This window comes from Pelophylax lessonae (assembly GCF_965119305.1).
Source record: "Pelophylax lessonae genome assembly, chromosome: 7".
Classification (NCBI taxonomy): domain Eukaryota; kingdom Metazoa; phylum Chordata; class Amphibia; order Anura; family Ranidae; genus Pelophylax; species Pelophylax lessonae.
The window spans coordinates 268,214,445-268,242,045 of record NC_138774.1 but is presented as its reverse complement, the minus strand read 5'-3'; the positions used below and the strand labels follow the sequence as shown (position 1 = coordinate 268,242,045).

At 42.1% G+C, this 27,601-nt stretch overlaps 1 protein-coding gene across 1 annotated transcript in view; it reads right to left on the bottom strand.

The window, feature by feature from the left end:
• COL27A1 (collagen type XXVII alpha 1 chain) overlaps positions 1–27,601 on the bottom strand; it is a 582,809-nt gene that overhangs the window by 419,410 nt on the left and 135,798 nt on the right. The window contains exons 8-11 of the mRNA XM_082264626.1: positions 25,854–25,898; positions 24,103–24,156; positions 7,432–7,476; positions 3,090–3,143 (exon numbers count right to left, since the gene is read on the bottom strand). Of these exons, the coding sequence (XP_082120752.1) occupies positions 3,090–3,143; positions 7,432–7,476; positions 24,103–24,156; positions 25,854–25,898 (198 nt within the window). The remainder of the gene's footprint in view (positions 1–3,089; positions 3,144–7,431; positions 7,477–24,102; positions 24,157–25,853; positions 25,899–27,601) is intronic.

Genomic DNA, 27,601 nt, shown 5'->3' with positions numbered 1-27,601 from the left:
GATTTTGTTCACTGCACCCCACAAAGATTGTGTTCACTGCACACCAAAAAGGATTGTGTTCACTGCACCCCAAAAAGATTTTGTTCACTGCACCCCAAAAAGATTGTGTTCACTGCAGCCCAAAAAGATTGTGTTCACTGCAGCCCAAAAAGATTGTGTTCACTGCAGCCCAAAAAGATTGTGTTCACTGCAGCCCAAAAAGATTGTGTTCACTGCAGCCCAAAAAGATTGTGTTCACTGCAGCTCACACACAGAAAAATGGATGTGGATCACTGACACCTGCCTATCTCCAATCCCACACCACACAGCAATATCGATTGTAGTTTGTAGAACACAGTTTCCCTAAAATTCAGCAGACTCTGTCCCTAACAGGATTGAGAAGAGATCGTAGATCAGGATTGAGTGCAGACCCCACCCCCCACACAGCAATATCGATTGTAGTTTGTAGAAGACACTGACCCTATATAATTCAGCAGACTCTATCCCTAAAATGCCTACAACTCGCCCTGCCTAAACACTCCGACCTGTCCCTCAATTCTATCCGGACACAAATGGTTTTTTCCTGCCTATCTTTCCCTAATCAGCAGCCAGCACGTTGATGTGTGCTCTGTCCCTGAATCTAAGCAGCATAATGACGCCGCTGCGGCTGCCTCGAACTTATAAAGACTTGGTCACATGCTTCAGACGGCCAATCACAGCTACTGAGACATTTGCAGGCATGGCTGGGATGGCTTAAGGCACACCAGTTAAACGATTGTTGATTGGCTGTTGAAAGCCCGCCATGAAAAGAGCGCCAAAGCATGCAAAACCCGGAAATAAAACGACCGAACACGGATTTTTACCCGAACATACAGTAAAGTGTCCGTGTCCGTGTTCGGGTACAAAAAATCCAATTATTCGGTACGAACACGAATAATACAGTCCGTGTTCGCTCAACACTAGTTAAAAGTAGCTTGTTTACAGAGTGTCAATTAACAGCATTGAGTTTAGGAAGCTGATTAAATGGCTTTACAGCCTCACACTCTGACTAAGGACAGCCATAGACAGAGCGCATTTCATTCCTATACGCTCGATTTCCCCATCAACACAGATCATGTTGACAGGGGAATCCCTCCCACTGAGCAATTGTATTCTGTGGAGGAAGCCGCCTCCATCGGGATAAGACAGTGATTATTGCTAGTAGCAATAACAACTGCTTGCAAATATCGCAAGATCGAGCAGGCTGGTTGTGCCCAAGATGATCTATCGATTCAGCATGCGTATACATGGTTTGAATCTTGCCGGTTCCTGATAAATCGGCTGAGATTTGAACCGTCTCTGGCCAGCTTAACACTTTGGGCAGGGAGCAATTATCAGTAAAGAGTTAAAAATCAAGTAGGAAAAAAAAAAAGTACACCTCTCAGGTTACTGAAATGCCAATTGGGGAGTGGCTCTCCTGAACATTTCAAAGTATTTCAAACAGGAAAATAAAGAAATATTTAGTACTATTGTTACACAGCTCAAGTTCATGCCATTTCCCAAATGTGTCCTCCTTTAAGATCAACAGTTGTGACAATGGCTTGCTTATGTAACTTTATTTCAGTGACTGCTGGCAAGCAACATGACAACGGGTAGCAATGACACATTTAAAGGGTATTACCATTTCTGTAATTGAGGTAGAATTTCCAAGAACCCGATGAAGCAGGAGTGGCACTGCTGAGACAAGATGTGCTGTATGTCTCAGTGGTGTCCTTAACTTAGCTGTGTATCTGTCTAGCCTCAGTGCACAAGGTAATAGATCCAATGAAAGAACAGAGCGGGGCACACAGACAGGGGGTAAAGTTCTCTCTGTGTTGCTGCCAGCCTGTTTTATTCCAAGACTGTTCCACTTCCTAGCTTGTTACACAATGCCATGCCCAGATTCAACTTCTGAAGGCAAATCAAAATTTGCTCAAGTCTGGTAAAACTCCTGTGATGGGAACAAAACCAATGGGTCAGTGAGAAACCTACTTCCTCAGAGACTATACTCAACTGTGTCCACAGTGCAACTGGTGGAGGACTCCACTCACCAGTTGGGGCATGTCTGCATTAAGCTGTAACACGTGTAAGAAAATTAGTTCAATTATCTTACCCGTGAGTTTGTGAAATTACTGAGCACTGTAGACCCTGTTCTGATATGGGCTGTTGATGTAATAAGCTACATCAAACAAATGTAAATAATGCTCATTGCAAGCAAAGATAAAGCATAAATATCAATAATTTTCTACTCCATACTAGAACAATTTTTTGTGTGTCAAATGGTTCCTTTAAATCAAATTAATATACTCGTGCTGCTGACACTGCAGAAACCATGATTTGTTAGGAAAAACTTGAAGTAAAATACAATTCCACTGAAAGAACCACAATTGTTTTTCAGATAGAGTTTGGTACTCCTTGATGGTTCTTCTTGTTGTCTGTTCTCCTGTTAGAAAGATTTTTTCACCAAGACTGGATTTCAACCAAAAAAAGTATGCAATGCACTACTGTTCTAATCCATTTACTCAGAAAGCAAGGTGCCATATAGTCTTTTTCCAGTAGACTGTCCTCCTCTACAGGCCCTTGCTTTACCCTTTCAAAAAACGCTGTCTTCTGAGGTGAACTTAACCCTCTGGAAATGGAAACTGTATTCAACTCCAGAGAGCTGCCAGACACCCACAGCACGTTCAATGCAAATACCAACTTTCTGTAATTCATTATTCGCACAGGCACACCAAACATTTCACATGACGGTACTTTTTGCTGGTGAAAGGTCACTTAGGCACCAAGCACTGTCACATGGCAGTGAGCAAATCTACTCACCTCCTACTGCAGAAGTCTGAGTTTTTTAAAATCATCTAGCAGAGTTCTGTAGAGGAGAATAGCCTACTTAAAAAGTACTTTGTGGCCTCTTATGGCATCCACGGTCTAGGAAGCAACTTAGCAACCTTGATAAAGCAAATAACTTAAGGCCCTCATTCACTGGTCTCACCACAGTAATGATAAGTGAACTATGGTTGCTATGAGTCACCGCGGATTGCTGCTTTTCTAAAATAAGCCCAAAAATTTACATGTGTATGAAGAAAAATACTCACGCGTTCTCCATCAGCTCCAGGCAGGCCAAATAATCCCGGAGGACCAATATAGCCCTGCAAGGAAAAGAAAAGAAAAATAACACATGAAACCCAACTCAAGCCTCAACCTTTACTACCCGCCTGGGGGCGTCAAGCTCTTGGTAGAACTGTGTCTCCTCCAGCGCTGGTCTGTGGTTCTCCATGATGAGATAAACCTTGAGGCAAGTGTATATGCCCATGGACTGCATGGTGCTGGCTTCCACGATGTAGTCCAAGGGCACATACCCTCACACCAGGGACTGTAGCATTCTATGCAGGAGGAAGGCAGGGTGTCGCATCAGGAACGGTGGTATTCTACGCAGGTGGTGTGTGGCCCAAGAGGACAGGAACCTACTGTAACAAATTCTAGTTAGGAGTTAATAGCAATAATTACTAAACAACATGGCTGGTTTACATAACCAGAACAAAATAGCTGTGGTGGCCATGGCAGCCAATCAGGTACTTTCTGGCATCTTTTTACAAAGAAATGAAAGCTACAGAAGCATCTTATTGGCTGATTTTGGCAAAAGCACCGTTTTGCTTTGAACTGGTAATTATAAACCAGACCCAATTTTCTGTTAAACAGTCAACAAGAAAAAGGAAATTGAAAAAGAAACAAGGTTTTCAACTGTTCATTAATAACAAATGTATCTGCATTATCACCCAAAAAAGCAGAACGAGCCCAGAAAAATCAGATAATGGTGGCTAAACAATATTAGTCTACAGATATGAAAGTCTCCAGGTCTCTATGTTGCAGATTAATTGTGTGTTTGAATATTTAAAAGCAGTTTATAGGTTCTTGATGTTGCAGCCACTTTATCACGTAGAGGGAGCAAAGCTGGCCATGCAGTTCTGAAGCTTAGAATCCAACCACAGAAAAAAGCTGGGAGTATCGGAAGAGGAGATTAACAGGCTACTGCGTTTGGTAATGTGTTCCAGATCAAAGATTGAAAAAAAGCACGACTTTTCATTTAACCTCTTTTAGACTTGGCATGAGTTTACAGAGGATGGCGTACTATAAAATGTACAAGGAAATCACAAACTGGAACCAATTCATAGCCCACACCCCTTGACAAAGCATTGTCTCACACATTGTAATCCTGGTGCTTCTGTAACCATTTTTCCCATCTACCTTTAAATCAAGTCTTCCCTGTAAGAGCTCTACTCTGCCATTGTGTGTTATATAGCTACTTCTGGACATAAGTGACTTAAAATACCGTGCAAGAGCCACCATGTCATATTATTCATCTTCTTTAGCTCCCAGGTTCCTCAATAGAATAGCGGCCAACTTGTATCAGAGGTTGTACAGAAATCCTCCATTATCAGGGCTTGGATTATAGAATATGTAAACCCAACATTACATATTCCTGATAGGTGCCTGCTGTACCATGTACTTGTATGAAAAAGTGTCCGGTTCTCTTTGTATTGCTTCCTTTGTGTGAAATCCCCAGTGTTCTGGTTAATCCCTCTGCTTTCTTATTAAAAACTGACCACACTAGAGCACACCGTGGTCAGTTTTCAAGCTGTGCTGAGAACTCAGCCTGCTCTTCTCCAATGATCAGGCTTGTCCTGACATGACCCCCCCCCCCCATCCACCCACACACAGCCACTCACTGGGAAGACCATAGGGCTGCTGTTTCTCCCCCCTTACTCTCTGAGCTCCCAATGCAGCTGAGTACAGAGGTTATGTGATCACTAAAAAAAAAAAGGGAAAAAAAGGTTTTATTATATATATATATATATATATATATATATACATAAACATATATACATACACACACATATATATATATATATATATAAAAATAGATACACACACCCATATATTTTGCCTTTCATTTCTATTTTAAACTGAATGGGTTGTTTTAAAAGGTGAAGGTCTACATATACTTTAATTGTGCTGGACAGTGGATCTAATTATGGGATGCAGTTGACTCATCAAGCAGCATAAATAAATTAAGTCTTAAGCCAGTCATAGATGGCTCGAATCCCGGCCGTTTCAGCGGGAACCGGCCGAGCGTCGAACTATGTACAGGCAGGCTGAATGTACCAAAGTTGTTGAGTGTAACCAGCCTGTCAAATTTTACATGTGACTATTGCTAGAGGCTCTTGTAGCCACTAGCAGTAATCACCGTGTTCTCTCACTTCCCCCCCAAGAGAACACAATGGCGCCGGGGAGGGATTCCCCCATCAATACTGACTGTGTTGATGGGAGAATAAAACTATTTTCTTTTCAGGAAAGAAATTTGCTCCATCTATAGCCAGCTCAAGAACAGCAATCCACTGTCCAGATCCCTCTGGCATAATTAATTCAAAGAGAGATTTATGTACACCCTCTGAAACACACTGGTAACAATTCTGTTAAAGAACCTTTTCATTGTAAAGAAAAAAGAATCACATTAGGATGGATATCTATTGCTTGGTGCACTGCCTAAGTCTGCTATCCAGAGGGTCAGATTTATCCCAGATTTCCTATTTATCCTGGCGCCTCACCACCATACTCTTCAAACAATGCTGGCTCTCTGGCTATGATGTTGAACTTCTGGCTTCAAAATGTTCTAAATCAATGATCTAGCACATGTATGTTTTCAAAACGCAATGAAGTCCCTACAGTAACATTCTATGAAAAGAAATTCTAGAAAATCTTTTGTGCCTCAGTGTGGTCTCTGGAAAAATAGGTAGATCCTCAAAAGTCCCACATAACTATGGGGTTGATTTACCAACACCAGAGAGTGCACAATCTGGTGCAACTGTGCATGGTAGCCAATCAGCTTCTACCTTCAGCTTGTTTAATTAGGTTTTGCCAAAAAAAAAAAACTGGAAGCGGATTGGTATTTTATGCAGAGCTGCACCAGATTTTCCACTCTCCAGTTTTAGTAAATCAACCCCAATGTATGCTGGAACAGAAGCAGTTCCCTAACTATTTGCAGCCACAATAATTAATCAAAGTGACATACAAGACTAATACTGCACACAAAAAAAGTAGCATGGTCTTTTTAAATAAGCTATAAGAGACACCAAGCACAGATGATCCAAAAAAAAAAAAATCCTAGACGTCTCATTTGCATATGGCTTCAAGATGTGTTTCTCAGTTATTGTTCAGTAATGTAAACTGTTTCTGAACTTCTAGCCATGGACTGTGAGCGCAATTACTGCCCACAGATTACAGAGCTGTGTTTACTCTGAATATAGATATTATGAGCAGCTGGGATCATGCAGCAAGTCTGGGGAACCCTAATAGAAGACAAGGTATTAAACCAACTGAACAGGGAAGTCTAAGCTCATGTAAAATCCTTCCCGTTCACGACTCTTCTGCTTTTTATGATGTCAATTTACACAGCCTCACCAGGTTGCTAATCTGACTTCTCTCTATTCCATTTAAGAGAATACAGCTTTGCCATCATCCTGGACAGTTAAGGAGCAGCAGAACACTAATGAGCTAACCTCTGCTTACTTTGCTCTCTCAGCATGTTCCTTATCAACATATACATACTGTTCACCAGATTCGTCCCTAGTGCTGCCCCTCTATTGTCCACTTCACACTGGCATAGTCTGGGCATCAGGCTCAGATGTTTTGGAACTACATTTCCCATGATGCTCATGCCCTCTGCAGTATAGTGGAGCATCACGGGAAATGTAGTTCCAAAACATCTGGGGTGCCAAGGTTCGCCATCACTGTGTATGGGGTAGAAAAAAAAAAAAAAAAGGCTGGATGAGGAGGTAAAAAACTCAGGGCAGGAAGGACAGAATGTAAATCCTTTTCCAGGTGAAAAAGTACCAGGGACATTTTTCCTAAATAACATGCAAAACAGCAATTCATACTCTGGTATTCTGGTCGCCTTACCACTTTGCTCTTCCATACTATATTTTGACAACCATTTTATAATGTGATAAAACAATAGCAGCAATTATTACAACCACTGCTGAAATAATTTTTGGTTTGCTTTTATTCATCACACAAGCAGAGCTGGGTTATCTGCTCTGTAGGTCAAGACCTGAAACCGCGATTTGGGCTGCAACATCATTTCCTGTTCGGCACTGGGAATTCAGTTCTGCTTTTCTGTGCTGATAAAGTATAAAACAGGCTGAACATAATCTGTAAATTATGACAAAATCATGATGAACTATAAATACAGTTTAAATGATTTCTAATGCATTCAACAAAATGATAAACTACAAATACATTTCAATCAAGCTTGTTCTCCTATGTGATAGGCATCAGTGGTATACTTGATGCTCCAGTGGGTATCCCAGAATCCTCTGGTTGTCTCTGCTACAAGAGAATATCTCACACATCGGCTGTAAATTATAGGATGACACTAACCCGGCTTCCCTTTGGTCCTGGAACTCCTATTGGTCCCGGTAATCCCTGGAGACAAGACAGATAAGAAAAGAGATACATATTCAGAGCTGTCACATAGACACAGGAGGTGGTAAGAAAATATATGTTCTGAGTGACAACAATAACATTTATGCAATTATTACAAGAAATATATAAAACCTGTTATTTTACACTTAAATGTAGCCTGTCCTTTATAAATGGTGACAGAAGCTAGTTTGGAACCCATGTAAAAATTTTATACAGCACAACTTTTCAATTCACAAGATGTCAGTGACATCACTTTAGGAAAGTAACTAAAAGTGAATCTAAGCCCAAAATTAAAAATCTAATGTATTTCAGCTTACTAGTCCTTAGATGTGGTAGCTGAATTTGTTTTCTTTTTTGGGCTAAGAACATTTTCTGAATGTACAGAACAATACTTGTTAATCCTGACAGAAATCCAGTGTCCTTGTAACTCATGCACTGAACTGAAAACCCAAACAATGTTATCAGTTTTCCAGCTATCTTCTCTGAACTATAAAGCAACTCTTTCCTAGTAAACATAGACTAGGGGAGGTGTAAAAGGAAAAAAATGGATTGGACATCCCAATCCAAAAAGATGGGCAATAATATAGAGTTGCCCTCTAGAACATCCTCTCTTCTACTTTAAAGGGATTGTAAAGGAAGAAGGTTTTTTTTTATCCCAATGCATTCTATGCATTAGGTTAAAAAACCCTTCTGTGTGCAGCAGCCCCCCAAATACTTACCTGAGCCCATCTCTATCCAGTGATGTTGCAGGAGTGTCTAAGCTGCCTGGGACTCCCCTCCTCATTGGCTGAGACAACAGCATGGCACAATTGGCTCCCAGTGCTGTCAATAAAAATCATTCAGTCAAATCAGGAGAGAGAGAAGGGGCGGGGATGGGTGGCGGCTCCATGTCTGAATGGACACAGGGAGCTGTGACTTGGCTCGGGTGCCCCCATAGCAAGCTTCTTTCTGTGGGGGCACTGAACAGGAGGGAGGGGATAGGAGCAAATAAGAGGGACCCGAGAAGAGGAGGATCCGGGCCACTCTGTGCAAAACCCACTGCCCTGAGTAGGTAAGTATAACATGTTTGGTATTTAAAGAAAAAAAAAAGTGAGACTTTACAGCTGAGTTTAAAAAATTATATCAGTATATCTAAAGCCATTTTTAACTTTAGATGAAGAAAGAAAGGACCAACTTTTTTTTTTTTTTTTTCGGCCTTACCCACTGGGAAACTTTACCAGTCTTGGTGACCACTGTCATCGAGACTAAAAATCCAAAACTTTGGAAGATTTCCTAAATTCGTTTTTTTTTCCAGTAAACCACCCAAAGTCTAAGAGGATATTTCATTTATATTGGGGAGATTTACTCTCACTTCCATTTATGTTTCACATATGCATTATGATCAGCTTGCAATCTCTTGGCAGATGACACTGTAAAGTGCAACCTCCCTCCTACGGTCCCATGTGTGCAGGATGAGGCTACAGTGTGTTGGGAGATGACAGTGCTGGAAGACTCTAGGCCAGTGATGGCAAACCTTGGCACCCCAGATGTTTTGAAACTACATTTCCCATGATGCTCAACTACACTGCATTAGCTTAATGGTAAATGTAGTTCCAAAGCATCTGGGGTGCCAAGGTTCGCCATCACTGCTCTAGGCTGCATTTTTACAGGCTCAGGACTATTCAGAACACTGATAGGGGCAATCAATGATTTCCCTGTACTACTTTAACACAAGACTGACTAATCATAGTTGTAGAGCTTCCAATATGGTTACCTCCACTTTCACTAAGTTATAGGTAAATGTTTCCTTAACTATACGCAATCCACATTTTTTTTTTTTGAGAATTTGAAAAAAGCAGACAAATAATGATGCCATGAGAATGACAATGAACAGTATAAAATGTTTCAAAGCACGTGAGAAACATGGAAAAAGTTAAATCATTAAAAAATAGCACTAATCATACTGCCAGATAAGGGCAACTAGTGCCAAGCTACATGGCACCTTTCAATACCACAATACCCTATCTGCACACAGCGGTAGAAGAATGCTGACACTGTTAGTTCCTCAATGGAAAATTGCATTCTTTAAAATCAACCAGGCCAAGACTGACGTATGAGGCTTTGGCAAACAGACAGTGTAAATGTAAGCTGGCTTGTCTGGGCTCCTGGTTATAAAGACTGAACTTAAGATTTGCCAATTAGTTTGTCAGTAGTAGCAGTGAATACAATGATGCAGACCTGCTGTGCTCAGTATGGTGCAGATAAATATTACATCTGCTGAGCATATTTTATACAATGTAATATTGTTTAGTTTTTTTGTTGCAATATACACCGATGCTGACCCATACTCACAGGCAAAAGCGCCTACAATGGGCACATGAGCATTATAACTGGAACATAGAGCAATGGAAGAAGTTGGCATGGTCTGATGAATCACATTTTCATTTATATCATGCAGATGGCTGGATGCGTGTGCATTCCTTACCTGGGGAAGAGATGGCACCAGGATGCAACTATGGGAAGAAGACAAGCCGGCGGAGGCAGTGTGATGCTTTGGGCAATGTTCTGCCTGGGCCCTGCCATTCATGTGAATGAATGTTACTTGACACTTATCACCTACCTAAACATTGTTACTGACCAAGTACACCCCTTCATTAAAATGGTAGTGGCCTCTTTCAAAAGGATAATGCGCTCTGCCATACTGCAAAAATGGGTTGAGGAACACAAGGAGCTTAGGATTTTGATTTGTTTTCCAAACTCTCCAGATCTCAATCCAATCGAGCATCTGTGGGATGTGTTGGAATACAAGTCCCATTCATAGAGGCCCCACCTCGCAACTTACAGGACTTAAAGGATCTGCTACTGACAGGTTGGTGGCAGATATCACAGCATAAGTCTAGTGGCGTCTATGCCTCAATGGGTCAGGACTGTTTTTGTGGCAAAAGGGGAACCTAAGCAATTTAAGGTGGGGGATCCTAAAGTTCTGACTGATCAGTGTATATCCCGATATTTCAAGGCTCTACTGGCCATACCTGAATAAACAGTAAACAGCTTTCTTCATACAGGACAGACCACTCCAGAAGCAAAAAATACACTACTAACAACACACCAAATGCTGCTCATACTGATGGCAATTCTTAATTATTTTACCAACTTTCAATCAATGGTTGAAATCAACAAGTTGATGGAACAACTATAACTGCAAAAGGTGAATTGTGTAGACCGTTTTGGTTGTTTCTGTGATTAAAAGCTGGTTGTAAGTAAGTGGTATTATCGAAGTTATGCACAAAATTCCAAGGGAGTGTAAAATCTAGACAAACTGCTATTACCTTCGGAGGTGAATAACAATTACACAGCTTCGCACAGGGGTTATGAGCTCATCACTCGGGCAATGCCATGGGCATTTCGGATTATCTGGGGACAATGGGAGTTCTATATTATATGGTTCTAAATGATTGCCTCTCAGAATGTACATAGCTAGCTTAAGGCTAAATTCCCCAGAAGGAGTGATATACACAGCTGAAAAAAGTATACTGGAAAGTTTTTACAACCCAAATTGGCAAAAAGTTGGGATGCTGTGCAAAATCTACAATAAAACAGAGTGCAATAATTTGCAAATATCATAAACCCGTATTTATTCACTATAGAAAATAGAAAACATATCAAATGTTTAAACCAAGAAAATGTACCATTTTAAGAAAAAAATAAGGTCATTTTGAATTTGATGGCCGCAACATCTCACAAAAGTTGGGATAGGGCAACAAAAAGCTGGCAAAATAAGCGATACTAATAAGGAAGAGCTGGAAGAACATTTTGCAACTAATTAGGTTAATTGGCAACAATTCAATAACACGACTAGGTATAAAAAGAGGATCTTAGAGACTCAGATTGTCTCAGAAGTAAACATGGGCAGAGGTTTACCAATCTGTGAAAAGCTGCACCAGAAAATAGTCAAACTATTTCAGGAATAATGTCCCTCAACATAAAATTACAAAGGCTTTACATATATCATCATCTACAGTACATAATATATATATTAAACAATATAATGTAAAAGATTTATAATGTCATCCAGAAAATTTGTGTGCAACGGACAATACTGAAACACACTACTGGATGCCTGTGATCTTCTTGCCCATAGACGGCACTGCATTAAAAAATAGCATGATTCTGTGATGAACATCGCTGCATGGGCTAAGGATAACAGTCTGTGAATCCAAAAATGCAAGTAACAGTGCTATCATACAAAGAAGCCATATCTGAGCATGATCCAGAAACACTGCCATCTTCTATGGGTCAAAGCTCATTTAAAATGGTCTGTTGCAAAGTGGAAAAACTGTTCTGTAGTCTGACAAATCAAAATTTGACATTCTTTTTGACAACCATGGGTGCTGCATCCTCCTGGAACGAAGAGGAGAGGAACCTTCCGGTTTGTTATCAGTTGAAAAGCCTGCACCTCTGATGGTATGGGATGGTATGGTAGTGCATTAGTGTGAATGGAACGGCCAGCTTGCACCTCTGGAAAGGCACCATCAATGCTGAAAGATATATCCAGCTAACATTTTTTTCAGGAAAGGCCTGCCTGAAAATGTCTGGAGCATATTGGAAAAATAAATTACGACAAAGATGACCAAGGACTGTTTAGCAGTTAAAATCCTATATCAGACAAGAATGTTCCCAGACGTTTGCAGAGTGTTGTTAAAAAAAGAGGGGATGCTAAACTGTTATAAATATGGCCGTCTCTACTTTTTTGAAACGTGTTCCTGCCATCAATATCAAAATTACCTCCATTTAAACATTTGATTTGTTTTCTATTTTGAATAAAATATATAAGCAAATCATTGAATTCTGTTTTTATGTGGATTTTATACAGTCCCAACTTTTTTTGGAAATAGGGTTGTACCTGCTAAAATCTTTCAGATCAAGCCTTGTGATCCAGACAGCCCTGCCGCAAAGCACAGCTAGGTCCACAACATCTACTGGAGCAAAAGGACAGTTTGGTCACTTGACCAGCCTGCTGACTGGACAATCAATAAGCGGCAGAATACGGATGCAGTCAGCACTCTACTTTCTCCTCCTACTATCATATTCACGGTTAGCACTGGATTTTCCTCCATTGTTGGCCCTCACTTTCTCAGTCTGGGTGCTGTTTACTGATAACAGGAGCCTGATTAAAAACAGATTCAGGTACCAATGCTAGCTGAATTTAGATATACATTTTAGGATTGTTTTGATGATTATATAACTACATTAACGGGTGTTTTTATCTCGGTTTGTAGTTCAGCTTTAGGGCTCTTCTTCATTTTCAAGCTCCGAGTTTGTTAAGTGTCCAATAGAAACACTAAGGTTCTAAGGCTATATTTGCCATACTAGTGCATCTCTACCACAATCCATCACAGTATTTGCAGACCAGATAGGCTGAAGACACTTGAAGCAAAGCCTGTGAGAATGATTCAGTGATGACATTATCAACAGACTACTGCCCTGGTTCTTCGAGTACCAGGCTTAGGTCATCTGCAGACACAAGACAACCGTTTTAAGAAATGTAAGCTTTTGTGCCAATTACTAATTTTCCTAAAAATTACTTTTTAGTAAAACAAGCCTTGCAAAGGGTCAATGTTGACAAAACCATCTTTGGATCTGTAATTTTTCACAGTTTTTTCTTTTGCATGACGAATCCATCCTTTTTTTTCTGTCTGATATTTGAACAATATCTGAATTTAAAATTAAATTATTTTGAAAGAGGTTTTAGCATTTGTAGATTGACGACTTGTATAAAAGTCTATATGGCTGAGAAACCTTCCTTACTAGACTTCCACAAAGTTTGGGGAGCCACGTTTAAAGCAATACACTTTATCTCCACGGTAGGTTATAGGACATAAATGTAATGTTTACGTGTTTTTAACAAAGAACCATTTTAAGCATCCAAACTATTTTGTTTTAAATCAAAATGGTAAAGTGATCTCCATCCAACAAGTATCAGGGACCAGAGAATACCCCTTTATCAGGACATTAAACATATATTAAAGTGTCTATTGGACTAAAAACGCAGCCAAGCTCCTAAAAGATAAGTCTTAACCAGGGTATAAAATAGTGTATGTACTGTCTAAAGCAGCAGTGCAGTGTGCCCTGCACTGTTGATGATGACAAGAACACAAAGGGCATTGTCTATCACAATCTACCAGATATGGATATAACAAAATCATCTGGACTTTAAAAGGCAGCTATGTGGCACTTTTATTAGCTGAGAGCGCTGTCCGAGAGACAGTTGGAAGATCTTTTTCGGTCATGCCCCTTCGACAAATGCTGGCCGAGCGGCCAGCTTCTGTCGGACCAGCTGCAGTACACATGGGCCGAATGTCGGCCGGTTTCTATTGAACCAGCCAATACTGCCCCACATTCAGCAAGTGTGTACGGGGCGTTAGGCTTAACTAAAAACGTGTTTCTCAATACTAAGGGATCAACTTCCAGCACTTTACTTCACCTTTCCAGCATTCATTTTTAGTCATGCTTCCAGTGTAGCCCAGAAAACTGGTTTCAGCAGTTTGTTTTTCAAAGTTCCAGAAAATGCCAAGTAACTTAAAACTGGTGGTCATATTGGTTGAAATATCCCCTAACTTAGCCCCTCCCCAAACCGGTTTATCCCCATTTACCCCACTGAGGTAGTTGAAGCTCCTCATGTGACATCTTAGTTTTACAGTGCCTCAATTGACATCTTCTATATTATGTGATTTACTGGTCATTCACTCAGTGACACTGTTGAATGCAATTATGTGCACAGTTTTTGCAATCTGTTGCCTAACTTCTCTACATCTGGTGATGACAAAAGATTGCACACGTGTTACTTTCTGTATTCTGTATATGTTTATATTTAAAAAAAAGGGAAAAATTTGATTTTTGACTTCCTGTAAAATCCATTTCTCTAAAATTCATTGACGGTCACAGCGCCTAATCTTCTTAACCATTGGGTAATACTGCCCCCTACAGGAGTAGGACACTAGGCAGAAAATCTGGCTACGCCTATGGGCAGTCCCATGGGGAATACTCCCTCTCCCTGTTATAGGTACTCAGTTTCGTTACAAGCAGTGTCAGAAGAATTACAACTTCACAGAGGGGTGGGTGCTGTTTCCGTCAATGAACATCAGATAAATGGATTTTACGGTAAGTCAAAAATCCCATTTTCTCTTTCGTCCATTGACGGACACAGCTCCTGATCTTCTTAACCATTGGGATGTCCCAAAGCAGTGTTAAACATGAGGGGTGGGAACAGCAAAAAAGACATTTCCAAGGCTAACCATAGCCAACCAGGTAAACAGGAGCTCAACCAAAACAACTGGAGCTCACCTGAAAAAAATACACCCTCAAAGAGGACCAGGTCCTCTAAACAGCAGCCTGCAAAACCTTGCAGCCAAAGGAAGCTTCCACAGATGCCAACACATAAATGTGGTCGCAGAGGAAGCGGACAACCCTTTCCGAGGCCCATCCATAAGCACAAATAGTGAGTCTGATTTCCTAAAAGACTCCGTAGCTGCCAGGTACATCCCAATCGCCCGGCCCACATCCAAAGGTATGCAAAGCAATTTCCTTCGGATGTTTTGGCCTGGGACACAGGGAAGGTAACACAATGTCTTCATTCAAATGAAAATCAGAGACAACCTGAGGAAGGAACGACAGACAGGGGCGAAAAACCACCTTATCTCTGTGAACCACCAAGTAAGGTGAACGACAGGGTAACGCCGCCAATCCAGACACCCTGTGTGCAGGGAAGAAAGCCCCCAATAAGGCCACCTTCTGGGACAGAGTAAGCAGGGGATTCTCTTGAAGATTCTCAAAAGGAGGCTTCTGAAGGACAGAACAACAAATTGAGCCCCCAAGGCTGCAACAGAGACCACGCTGGAGGGGTCAAGTGACTAACTTCCTGAAGAAAAGTACTCACCAAGGAGTGTGTGGCCAAAGGTCATTGGAAGAAGACCGCCAAAGCCGACACCTGGCCCTTGACGGTACTCAGGGCCAATATCTGTTCAACCCCCCGTTGAAGGAAGGTCAAAATCTGAGCCACCGGGAAGGAGTGTGGATGAATCCTAAGAGAATCACAACACGTAATGTACATCTTCCCCGTACAATGATAGATCTTCCTAGTAGTAGATTTCCTAGCTTTTAACAGCGTTGGAATCACTGACTCAGATAAACCTCTATCCATCAGCACCTGGCGTTCCAACAGCAAAGCCGTCAAAGCCAGCACTTGTAAAGCAGGACGAAGATTGGTCCTTGGGACAGCAGATCCTCCCTGAGTCAAGCTTCCAAGGAACGTAGGCGACCAGCCACACCAGATAGGCGTACGAAGCCCAGTGAGGCCAGTCCAGAGCCACTAAGATGACCAGAATCCCTTCTGCCTCAATACTGCATAGAAGACTTGGCAGAAGCTTCGGAGGAGGGAAGGCATAAATCAGACGATACTGACCCCACTGGGCCACCAGCACGTCTGTGGCGTCCACCAGGGGATCTCGTGACCGAGCCACAAACCTCTGCACCTTTCTGTTGAGGCGAGATTCCAACAGATCCACCTTGGGGATGCCCCATCGGAGACCACACTGATAAAACACCTCCGGATGAAGGGACCACTCCTCTTGGTCCAACGCCTGACTGAGGTAGTCCGCCTGCCAGTTTTCCATCCCCAGAATGTATACGGCCGAGAGGGCTGGAACGAACCGTTCTGCCCACCTTAGAATGCCAGCTACCTCCCGAGTCACCAGGACACATTTAGTGCCCCCTTGGTGATTGACATAAGCCATGGCCGTGGTATTGTCCGATTGAATGCGCACTGGACATCCCTGAAGATGATCCGTCCAATAGTCCAGGCACAGTCTGATCACTCGGAGTTCCAAGACATTGATCGGTAGTCTGGACTCTTCCAGTGTCCAGATCCCCTGAACAGAATTTTTGCCGAGGACATCTCCCCATCCGTCGTGACCACTGTCCAATGCAAGGGAAGGAAGGATTTGCCCAACCAAATCGCCGGAGAATGAAGCCACCATATCAAGGACTCCTTCGTTCCCTGTCTCAGCCAGACCTGATTGTCCAGGGACTGTGGAGTCTTGTCCCATTGGGCCAGAATCTCCCTTTGCAGGGACCTCGTAAGGAACTGTGCAAATGGAACCGCATCGAAGGTAGACACCAGGCCCAGCACCCGCATGCAAGTCCGGAGGGATGACCATCTGCTGGACAGCAGGAGATGAATTGCAGCCTGCAATTTCTGGAGTTTGTCCAGAGGAAGGAGCACTCTTGGCTAAGGCTGAGTCCAGAGTCAGACCCAGATAGTCCAGCTTTCTGGATGGAACCAGAGCAGACTTCTGAAGATTCAGAATCCGGCCGAACTCCTTCAGAGTTCGTATGCTGATTTCCAGGTTTTCCACCAGAGCAGAAGGGGACTCCACTCGCAGAAGAAGGAGGTCATCCAAGTAGCCCAGTACTGCCATCCCCCGCTAGCATAACAACGCTAGCAACGGGGCTAACACTTTTGTGAAGACCCGAGGAGAAGAGGCATGACCAAAGGGTAACGCCACAAACTCATAATGCTCTTCTTTCACGGCAAAGCAGAGGAAGCGCTGGTGACCGGGACATATTGGAATGTGAAGGAAAGCATCCTTGATGTCGATGGAGGCAAGAAAATCCCCCTGATGTAGGGATGCCACCACTGTTAGAATGGACTCCATTTGGAACTTTTGCACCCGCACAAAGCAGTTAAGCGCCTTGAGGTCCAGGATTGGACGCACTTTGCCTTCCTTCCTAGGAACTGTAAACAGGTTTGAGTAAAACCCCTGAAAATGTCCCAAAGTCGGAACTGGATCAATCACCCCTTGAAGTAACAGGTTTTGTACAGCCACAAACAGACCCTGTAAATGGTCCGGGGACAGGTGCAAGTTGGAAGGAAAGAACCTTGCCGAGGGGCAAGAGGGAAACTATCTTGTAGCTGGACTGAATGACTTTATGGACCCACTTACCTTGTACCAGTGAAGTCCACGGGCCTGGAAACCATTGATGGCGTCCCCCTACCCCCAATATGGGTGAGGGCGCACCTTCATGCTGAAGGAGCCTTGCCTGCGGGTCTGAAGAAGCCCGCTATTAGCTTGCCAGACCAGGTTTGTTTAGATCCTCCTGAAGAGGCCCTGAAAGGCTTCAAGCCCTTGTCAGTCAACCCTGAGGGACAAAAAACTTCTTATGAGCCGAGGAGGGGGTCCCACATCTACTACGAGGTTCCTTGACCTTAGTAGCCTGCAGAAGAAAAGTACCCTTTCCCACTGTGAGACCTTTAATGATGTCATTTAGGGTAGCCCCAAACAGGCGATCCTCTTGAAGGGGGGGGGGGTCAGTAAAGGCCTTTTTAGAAGTCTGATCCGCAGACCAGCATTTAAGCCAAAAGACACGCCAAAGGACCACTGCCGAAAAAGAGAGCCAAGCCACAAGGGGAGCCGCATCCAAAGAGGCATCACAGATAAACTGCAGCCCCTGGACAAGCTGGTCTGCCTGCTCAGCAAAGGCAGGGGGGAGCTGTTCTCCCTCCAGGTCACGGTGTAAAAGCTTAGCCCACTCGGTCAGAGTTTGCGACACCAGGGCAATGGTGAATGCCAACCTCAGTGCTGAACCAGCCAGAGTCTACATATTGCGGGCCACAGCCTCCTCCTTCCTGTCAGCCAGACCTTTGAAGGCCAGGAACTCTTCAACCAGAATCTTGGTCAATCTGGAAACCGGAGGGTCCACCACCGGTGTAACAGTCCACTTCCTAATAAGGGACTCCTTATAGGGGTAATGCCTAGTAAATCGTTTAGGGACCCCAAGGGGAAGCTTTGGTCGTCCCCACTCTTTAGCGACAGTTCTGTTAAAATAGGCGGGGAAAGGAAACACCTTTACCACTCTGGATGGCTTGTGATTGCCAAGGGGAACCCGCGCCTCTGTCGCAGCTGTGTCTTCCATCTTCAAGATCTCACTCACAGATACAATCAGTGCTTTCACAAGCGCCTTTTTGTGCGCAGTAGCAGGAGTGGAGGAAAAATCCTCACTATCAGAGGATTCCTGGCGCGTAGTTGCAGACCCAGCAGGGTGACCCACTTCCACGGTGGCTGAATCAGATTCAGGATCTGAGAAGACAGATGAAGCAGGGGAAGGCGGGGGGCACTTTTTGCTAGCCTGTCGCCCAAAAGCCACCTCCATCCGGGACACAAAGGACTTTAGGACCGCCGTCAGTGCATCAATGGATGATTGGGATCCGGAGGGCCCCACAGCCTTTAGAGAGGGGAACAGGTGGGGAGATGTGCTCCAAAGACTCCGTGAGTCACCAGGGGGACCCCACAAAAAAGATGTAAAACACTGCAAGGGACAACCCCCACCGCACTGGCAGCACCACTCGGTTGCCAGGCACAAAGCACCAAGCGATCCTCAGCAGGGAGAGTAAGTGAACCCCACCAGACTCACCACCCATCAGAAATAGGCACCTGCTATAATATCCACCAGGATAATCTGCACTCCACATGCGGCAATCAGAAAGTAAAGGGTCCAGGAGTCAGCACCACCATCGAAATCTAGTGGGGACAGCTACTCACCATTTCAGGAACCGTGAGGGCACCGCTCAAGACAGAACCCCTCTCCATCGAAATGGGGGGCTATCGGCCAGAAAGAGCGCTGCAACTCAGGTGTATGCGACCTCGGGAGGCATTAAAACTCGCAGGCCAGCCCCAGACCAGTGAGACTAGCACGGAGCGGAGATGATCCAGCGCATTGCCCAGTCCAGCAGTTGATTATAGATCTCACAGGAAAAATTCAGGAGAAAAAAAATTCTATCTAAAGAAAAAATTTGCCAGTACCAGCAATAAACTAGGTCCTTACTCCTGACTGGGCAGAAAAAAACTGGGTACCTGTAGCAAGGAGAGGGAGTGTACTCCCTGGGACTGCCCATAGGCGTAGCTAGATTCTTTTTCTGTCTAGTGTTCTACTCCTGTAGGGGACAGTATAACCCAATGGTTAAGAAGATCAGGAGCTGTGTCGGTCAATGAACAAAAGAGAAAATTAAGTTTTTGTTCTAAATAAAAAATTACTTTGTTCAGAAAAAAAAAAAAAAAAAAAAAAAAGCTTAATCCAGACCATTATATATATATATATATATATATATATATATATATATATATATATATATATATATATATATATACACACACACACACACAGTGGGTACGGAAAGTATTCAGACCCCCTTAAATTTTTCACTCTTTGTTATATTGCAGCCATTTGCTAAAATCATTTAGGTTCATTCTTCTTCCTCATGAATGTACACATAGCACCCCATACTGACAGAAAAACACAGAATTGTTGACATTGTTGCAGATTTATTAAAAAAGAAAAACTGAAATATCACATGGTCCTAAGTATTCAGACCCTTTGCTCAGTATTTAGTAGAAGCCCCCTTTTGATCTAATACAGCCAGGAGTCTTTTTGGGAAAGATGCAACAAGTCTTTCACACCTGGATTTGGGGATCCTCTGCCATTCCTCCTTGCAGATCCTCTCCAGTTCTGTCAGGTTGGATGGTAAACGTTGGTGGACAGCCATTTTTAGGTCTCTCCAGAGATGCTCAATTGGGTTTAAGTCAGGGCTCTGGCTGGGCCATTCAAGAACAGTCAAAGAGTTGTTGTGAAGCCACTCCTTCGTTATTTTAGCTGTGTGCTTAGGGTCATTGTCTTGTTGGAAGGTAAACCTTCGGCCCAGTCTGAGGTCCAGAGCACTCTGGAGATGGTTTTTGTCCAGGATATCCCTGTACTTGGCCGCATTCATCTTTCCCTCGATTGCAACCAGTTGTCCTGTCCCTGCAGCTGAAAAACACCCCCACAGCATGATGCTGCCACCACCATGCTTCACTGTTGGGACTGTATTGGACAGGTGATGAGCAGTGCCTGGTTTTCTCCACACATACCGCTTAGAATTAAGGCCAAAAAGTTCTATTTCTATCTCATCAGACCAGAGAATCTTATTTCTCACCATCTTGGAGTCCTTCAGGTATTTTTTAGCAAACTCCATGCGGGCTTTCATGTGTCTTACACTGAGGAGAGGCTTCCGACGGGCCACTCTGCCATAAAGCCCCGACTGGTGGAGGGCTGCAGTGATGGTTGACTTTCTACAACTTTCTCCCATCTCCTGACTGCATCTCTGGAGCTCAGCCACAGTGATCTTTGGGTTCTTCTTTACCTCTCTCACCAAGGCTCTTCTCCCCCGATAGCTCAGTTTGGCCGGACGGCCAGCTCTAGGAAGGGTTCTGGTCGTCCCAAACGTCTTCTATTTGAGGATTATGGAGGCCACTGTGCTCTTAGGAACCTTAAGTGCAGCAGCAATCTTTTTGTAACCTTGGCCAGATCTGTGCCTTGCCACAATTCTGTCTCTGAGCTCTTCAGGCAGTTCCTTTGACCTCATGATTCTCATTTGCTCTGACATGCATTGTGATCTGGAAGGTCTTATATAGACAGGTGTGTGGCTTTCCTAATCAAGTCCAATCAGTATAATCAAACACAGCTGGACTCAAATGAAGGTGTAGAACCATCTCAAGGATGATCAGAAGAAATGGAAAGCACCTGAGTTAAATATATGAGTGTCACAGCAAAGGGTCTGAATACTTAGGACCATGTGATATTTCAGTTTTACTTTTTTAATAAATCTGCAACAATGTCAACAATTCTGTGTTTTTCTGTCAGTATGGGGTGCTATGTGTACATTCATGAGGAAGAAGAATGAACTTAAATGATTTTAGCAAATGGCTGCAATATAACAAAGAGTGAAAAATGTAAGGGGGACTAAATACTTTCCGTACCCACTGTATATATATATATATTTACTTTTGGGGTTTGGACAGAGGCAGAAGGGGGGAATATACATTGTCAGGTGTTTTTTTTTTGCCATCTCTGTCCATGTAGGTGAGCTTTAACCTCATTCCCTCTGCTGGTAACCATAGAGAATAAAATCTCCCCAACAGCCAGACAGCAGCCCAAATCGGACATTCTCACTGTTTACGCACTATACTATAAAAAATATTTTGTTAGTGTCTGACTTCCATTGGAGATTTCGCTCACTTCCTGTCTCAGTTACCACACAGGAAATAAAGAAAAATAAATGCAGGAACAGTAGTAAAAACTTGACAGAGGTTCTATGCTCTTGTTTGGGCTTGTGTTTAATGTACTGCAGGAGAAGGAGGAAAAGAAAAAAATACAAAAAAATCAATGGATTTACCATATGTCAACCAGATGTTTGACATTTGGTAAATTATAGATTTTTTTGTAATTGAATGCAATGCCCTACCATCTCTGTGCAACACTCTTGTGATAAATGAGCTGCTATATGAGATACAGCATGCTGCATGGATGTTTGACATATTAAATTATTGATTTTTTTGTAATGTTTTCTTTTGTATAGGCCAAAACTTCTTTGATGCCAAGATATTGAGGTCTTTGAGGCTTTTTCAATATACGGCGGATATTGTCCGATGTTAAATACTAATGCATGGTTTTATTACCTTTTTTTATATATTTTTGTAATAAATATTGGTATTTTATCATAACAAAATGTGGCTGCCCTTCTCTTGGTACCAATAAAAGCCAACATTATCTACTTTTTATTTGAAATCAAAAGGCATCAAAGCATTGGTGCTTTTTTGAGTTGCATGTCCATTTTTCACAGGTGCATGCTGATGTAAGGCAACCAAAAAATGCACCAGAAACACACCAGAAAGATGGTAAAAACGCAGCAAAACTACATATGGGTTTTTACTGCATTTTTGCAATGGAACAGTGTTAAATCATTCATTCATGTAGCATGCTTATAGGGAAAAGTGGGGAATATTGCTTAACTAGGTGACAAACAGCTGTCCACAGACTAAGAAAGGTGGTCAGATCAGAATGCCCTCAAACAAGATCCTCTGCTAGCTGTATCATAAATGCGTGAGATGGGCTCTGGCCTATTTATAAATTGTGCAGGTTGATTTGTTTTCCTGTTAAAGAAGCTATGTCAGGCAGTAAGGTCCTTATAAAAACAAACTTCTCTATTTATGTGGATCAAAATAGGTGATCTGGATGCTACTGGAGGGTAAAGCTGTCAATTAAAGAATTTTTATTTTTCAATCCTCACATCATCTTGTTTTTCTATTATGAGCAAAGGACGACCTTACAGCCTGACACTAAAGCCTCGTACACACGCACCGATTGTTGGCCGTAAATTTTCGGCCAACGTCCGATCGGCCGATTGTCGGCTTGTTAGTATGATGCTTCCAACAACCGACTGCGACTTTTCGGCCGAACAAAATCTGGTGTGCATGCTATAAAATATTTGCTGGCCGTCACCAGAACGGCCGATTGTTCCTCAGTCAGTACAGATTTCGGCAGACAAAAATCTGATGAGCAAGACTGGGCATGCTCAGAGAAGAAAAAACACACGGAAAGAAAACCAGAACATGACATCACTTCTGCAGTTGGTTGTTGTTGGCCGACAAAATTCGTGTGCAGTCTAGAGCACATTTCAACCAACACAACAACACTGGACAAAAGACGGCCGATCGGTCGGCCAACAATCGGTGCGTGTGTACGAGGCATTAGCCTGAAATGTTTGCTCCAACAGGGAGAGTAACTAACTAAAAAAATAAAATGCTTACAGACAAGGCTGCACTCTTGCATATGGCCATTGTTGACAGTTTCTCTTTCTGGTTACTAAACTAAGCTTATAGTAGTAGACCAGAGACTTTTCTATGCTTGCAGGTACTAGTAAAAAAAAAAAAAAAAAATGGGGCTCCATCATACCAGGAGTTCCCAGAACTTGCTATGCAAGTTTTAAGTCAGAGTATAGGTACATCTTCATCCTGCTTCCGAAAATGAAATACCTGATAGTTTAGAAACCTAAAGGGAGCTTTTACCGCTGCTAAAGAAGAGTGGGTTGGTATGTGTGGGGAAGGGAGTTGCAATGAAAATAGGAGTGCCCTTCCAGAAAGCTTTGGCTGGAGTTGAGCTTTGGGGCATGGATGGCAGAGACACCAAATTATTTTGGCTACATATTCAGGAGGTTGTCCAATTTACATATAAGCAGCCCTTCTAGCTTCAGATATGGAGAAGACCGTGCTAAAAGGTTATTCGTAAAGACAAGACAGCTCTGTCCGGAAAAACCACAGAAAGGTTTTCGCTTTGGCAAGAGTTCTTCCTTATGCCAACTTTAGTCTAAACCGGCTGCTAACATGCTGCAGTTTATTGCACTACCACCTACATGTCAAATATTTAATTAACATTTTATATACACAATTGTGAATGCTGTAAGTAACTTTTTGTATCTTTTTTTTTTTTTTGCTTTAGGGTTAATGGTTTTTTAAATGTTCTTTTACGGAAACCAATGTGTAATTTGTGCTTGCTTAAAAAGTCATTCAGTTGGGGAATAACTGGAAACCTGATGTGCAAAATCGCAACACTGCTCTGTTTGCATTACCCAGTAATTTATAATAAAAGGCCTTTCATTCAATACAAACAGCACTGCAAAAATGCCTAAATAAACTCTCAGGTGAGCAAGGTGTTGTCTAGCCCCATAACTCGCTGCACAGAGTTAGAACCTGCACTGCAGCATGGTAAGATTTACTGCACCTGCCTGCCAGGATAACCTTTGGCCCCCGGGCTTCCATCCGGTCCATGCTCTCCCTGCAAGAGAAGAAGAGGCACCGCATTAAATCCTCACTCCTGCTTCCTGTGCCCACTTCGCTACAGCTAGCAATGAATTCAAATATCTAAACCCAAGACAGCACAAAACAAGATCTGTATCTGTCACCCTAAACAAATGCTGAAATAAGAGGAGTTCCTTTAAGGTGTCAGCGAAATCTTTATCTATAACACATGGAATGGTTCGAAGCAGTCACTCTCTGCCAAAACGCTTTCAAGAGTCAATGGTCTCTCTTGAAACAACCTTACTATTCATTTCCATCTCTGCGCAGACCAACTTATCCAAACATGCAAGAAGGGGGGAGGAAGGTCGAGGAACAAGAAGGTTATAGTGTGAACAATAATCCTGTCAATGGTCGGTAGGAATGTAGGGGTTAATAAGCGGATTAGGCACAAAAATTGGGAGCTGGCGATTTCCACTAACGTCATGTTAAAACACACATTTATTTTGTATAAATGTAAAAGTATTTCTGGCTGTCATTTTCAGAGGACTCCAGAGACAGGTCAGAAGGATTCCTGCAAATGAAGAAGCCGCTTTAATAATGAGTAAGAGGGGAAACACAGAAAGAGGGATCGAGGGAGAGGGGGGTTAAAGGGAGAAGAATGGAGAGAGAAAAAAATGGGGAGAGAGAGAGAGAGAGGAGGCGGGAGAAGAGAGAGGGAGTGAAAGGGAGAACGGAGAGATAGAGAGAAAGTGAGAGAAACAGAAAGAGCAAGGAGAGTGAAAGAGAGAAAGCAAAAGGGCGAATGGAGAGAGAGAGAGCGAGATAGAGAGAGAGAGAGACAGATGGGGAGACATAAAGAAAAAGGGAGATGGACATTTTAATCAGCCTGTTCATTTCATTTAGTTGTAAATAATGTGACTCAGGAGTTTTATTCTCAGTAGCCTGGGATTTAAATCATCCACTTTGTTTAGCCTGAAGAGGCAGTATACCAGGAGATCTAAAAACAAAAAGGGGAGAAACAGAGATACAGACAGGAAAGAATGAGGCAGAGACACAGAGCTAAAAAGGTAGGGACGCTGACAGATGGAAACAGCAGAGGGAGAGAGTAGGAGGGAGAGAAAGAGTTAAACCTGAAAGAAAGAGGGAAGATAGAAGAGAAAGATGGAACATAAGGAAAGGAAGGCAGAAGATGAAGGAAAAGGGAAGATCAAAGAAGTGAAGACAGAGAGAGAGAGAGAGAGAAAAATAAATATATGCATTAAAGAGAATAATGAAAGAGAAATAAGAAAGAATGAAAGGAAAACAGAATAAGAAAGAGAGAAGGTAGTGAAAGATAGGAAGGGGACAAGGAAAAGGAGGGAATAGGAAAAGAGAGAGAGTCAGAGACTGGAGCAGAAAGGAAAAGGCATAATGAAGATGAGGGATAGAAGGACACAAAAGATGGAGATTAGGAAAGAATGGGGAAAAAGGTAAGCACAGCACACACACTGGACATCTTAGAAACCTGCTTCGTGTACGGTTACAATCAAACTGATCATTTCACACAATGATTTTTTAATGAATTATGTGTACAATTAACTTCAATACTGCAAAAATGAAAGATTTGCATGCCACAGTTGCTAATAAACTTTCTTTGTATGGTAACTTTATTCATTATCTAATGATTTTTGGTAAATGTTTAAAAGCACACAGACAATAAACATGTGACTTTTTAAAGGGGTCAGATTATCTTACCGGTTCACCAGGATGACCTTGGGGTCCGGGATAACCCTTTTGTCCCTTAAACAAGAAAAAGTGGAATATTGCATTAATAGGCAATAGAGTGAATTTTTTTTTTTTTTTTTTTAACAGTACTATTCAGATAATGTATATCAAGTATAATATTCTCCTTACATAAAATCCAAGAGAAGTGCTCATGCCATATATCCCAATCAAACAGACTTCAGAGCTCTTTAGCCCAATTCCAAGCTTCTGCCAGCTTGATTCCACTAGGATATTGGTAATAGTCTGCATCATGGAAAGTTCCAATATAAAAAAGTCATACATTTTATTGATTGCATAAGGCTAAAGGCTGTGATTTTAGCCTTATGTAATCAATAAAATGTATGACTTTTTTATATTGGAACTTTCCGTGATGCGGACTATTACTAATATAATATTCCTCTTACATATAAACAATGTGATGATTCCTACTACTTTTACTAAGGACTGATGGAATTTATAGTTGTAATCTACTACAGCATTTAGAAATTATGGTAATTTAGTTGAGAAGAAACCAACATCCATAAAGAAGAGTGGAACTAGAGAATTGTATTAAGTAGGTATTAAATGAATATGTATGATTATGTATGAGAATGAAAAACCATTGCTTTAACCTAGGTGACAAGAATGTGTAACAGTGAACTTCAATGATAAAAAGTACATAATAATTTAATGCAGTTATGTACTTGATATAAAATCTATTTTATATAGGACTAACTCGTGTACTGGAGTATGCATCAGCCTCATATAATCCCTGCCCAGCAGCACTCAAGATTGGGAAAAAAAGGCCTAGCTCTCTACTGGTTTCCACTGTGCTGTCATTCTAACAATTACAATTCTTGCAGTACAAGATGGCGGAGTGAAGACCATAAAAGTGTGCTGCTTCTTAATTGTCCAGTTGGGGGGGGGAGGGGGGAATAGTGGACCAGGCTGTAGCCTAACTGCCGTGTAGTGTACAGGGAGGCGCTGGACCTGATGCACTGTCTGGGCAGTGGTACCTAGATCTCAAGATTAGGGTTCTCCCCTGCTTATACATTAGGACACTTTAAGGGGTAAATGGGTACTTTTTAATCAAACTACCAATGCTATTTGGGAATGTGAAATGTTCCTCTATTGCTTCACGTGAAGTGTGAATTGCAGTGACAGGTCCACTTTAAATGATATCCAGTGATAGCTAGCATATTCTTTTTACAGAGCTAAGCACATAATTTTCTTGGAAATGTATGAAATAAATAAAAAAAATCAGCTACAAACCATTAAAAAAAATCCTTGCATGTCATGAAATCTTTAGCCTGTTGCTTATAAACAAAATAGCGTGCCAATCAGTTTACACTGCAAACCAAAAATAGTCTCCACGGATTTACATTTCCCAGTTTTCTGCAGTGAACTGTATGCAGACTATATAGCAGTAAAAGACCTCTTCACCCGACTAGCACAGCAGCAGGACTGCTCATTAGGAAAATCGTGGCTGGACTATGGAAAATATATGCATGTATCAATTCACACAAGCTTACTATATTTATATATATTTTTTTTATGACACTGATGGGCAAAGTATGTATGTTTTTCTTCATCAAAATATCTTTCTTACATTTGTACCCATGAGCATAAGCTGACTGTTTTTGGCTGGAGTAACAATCCCATGTCAGTGGGAAGTGCAGGGTCAAGTCAGCTGGCCAAAGAACACATGAATAAAAAGGTAAGATAACCTGTCCTAAAGA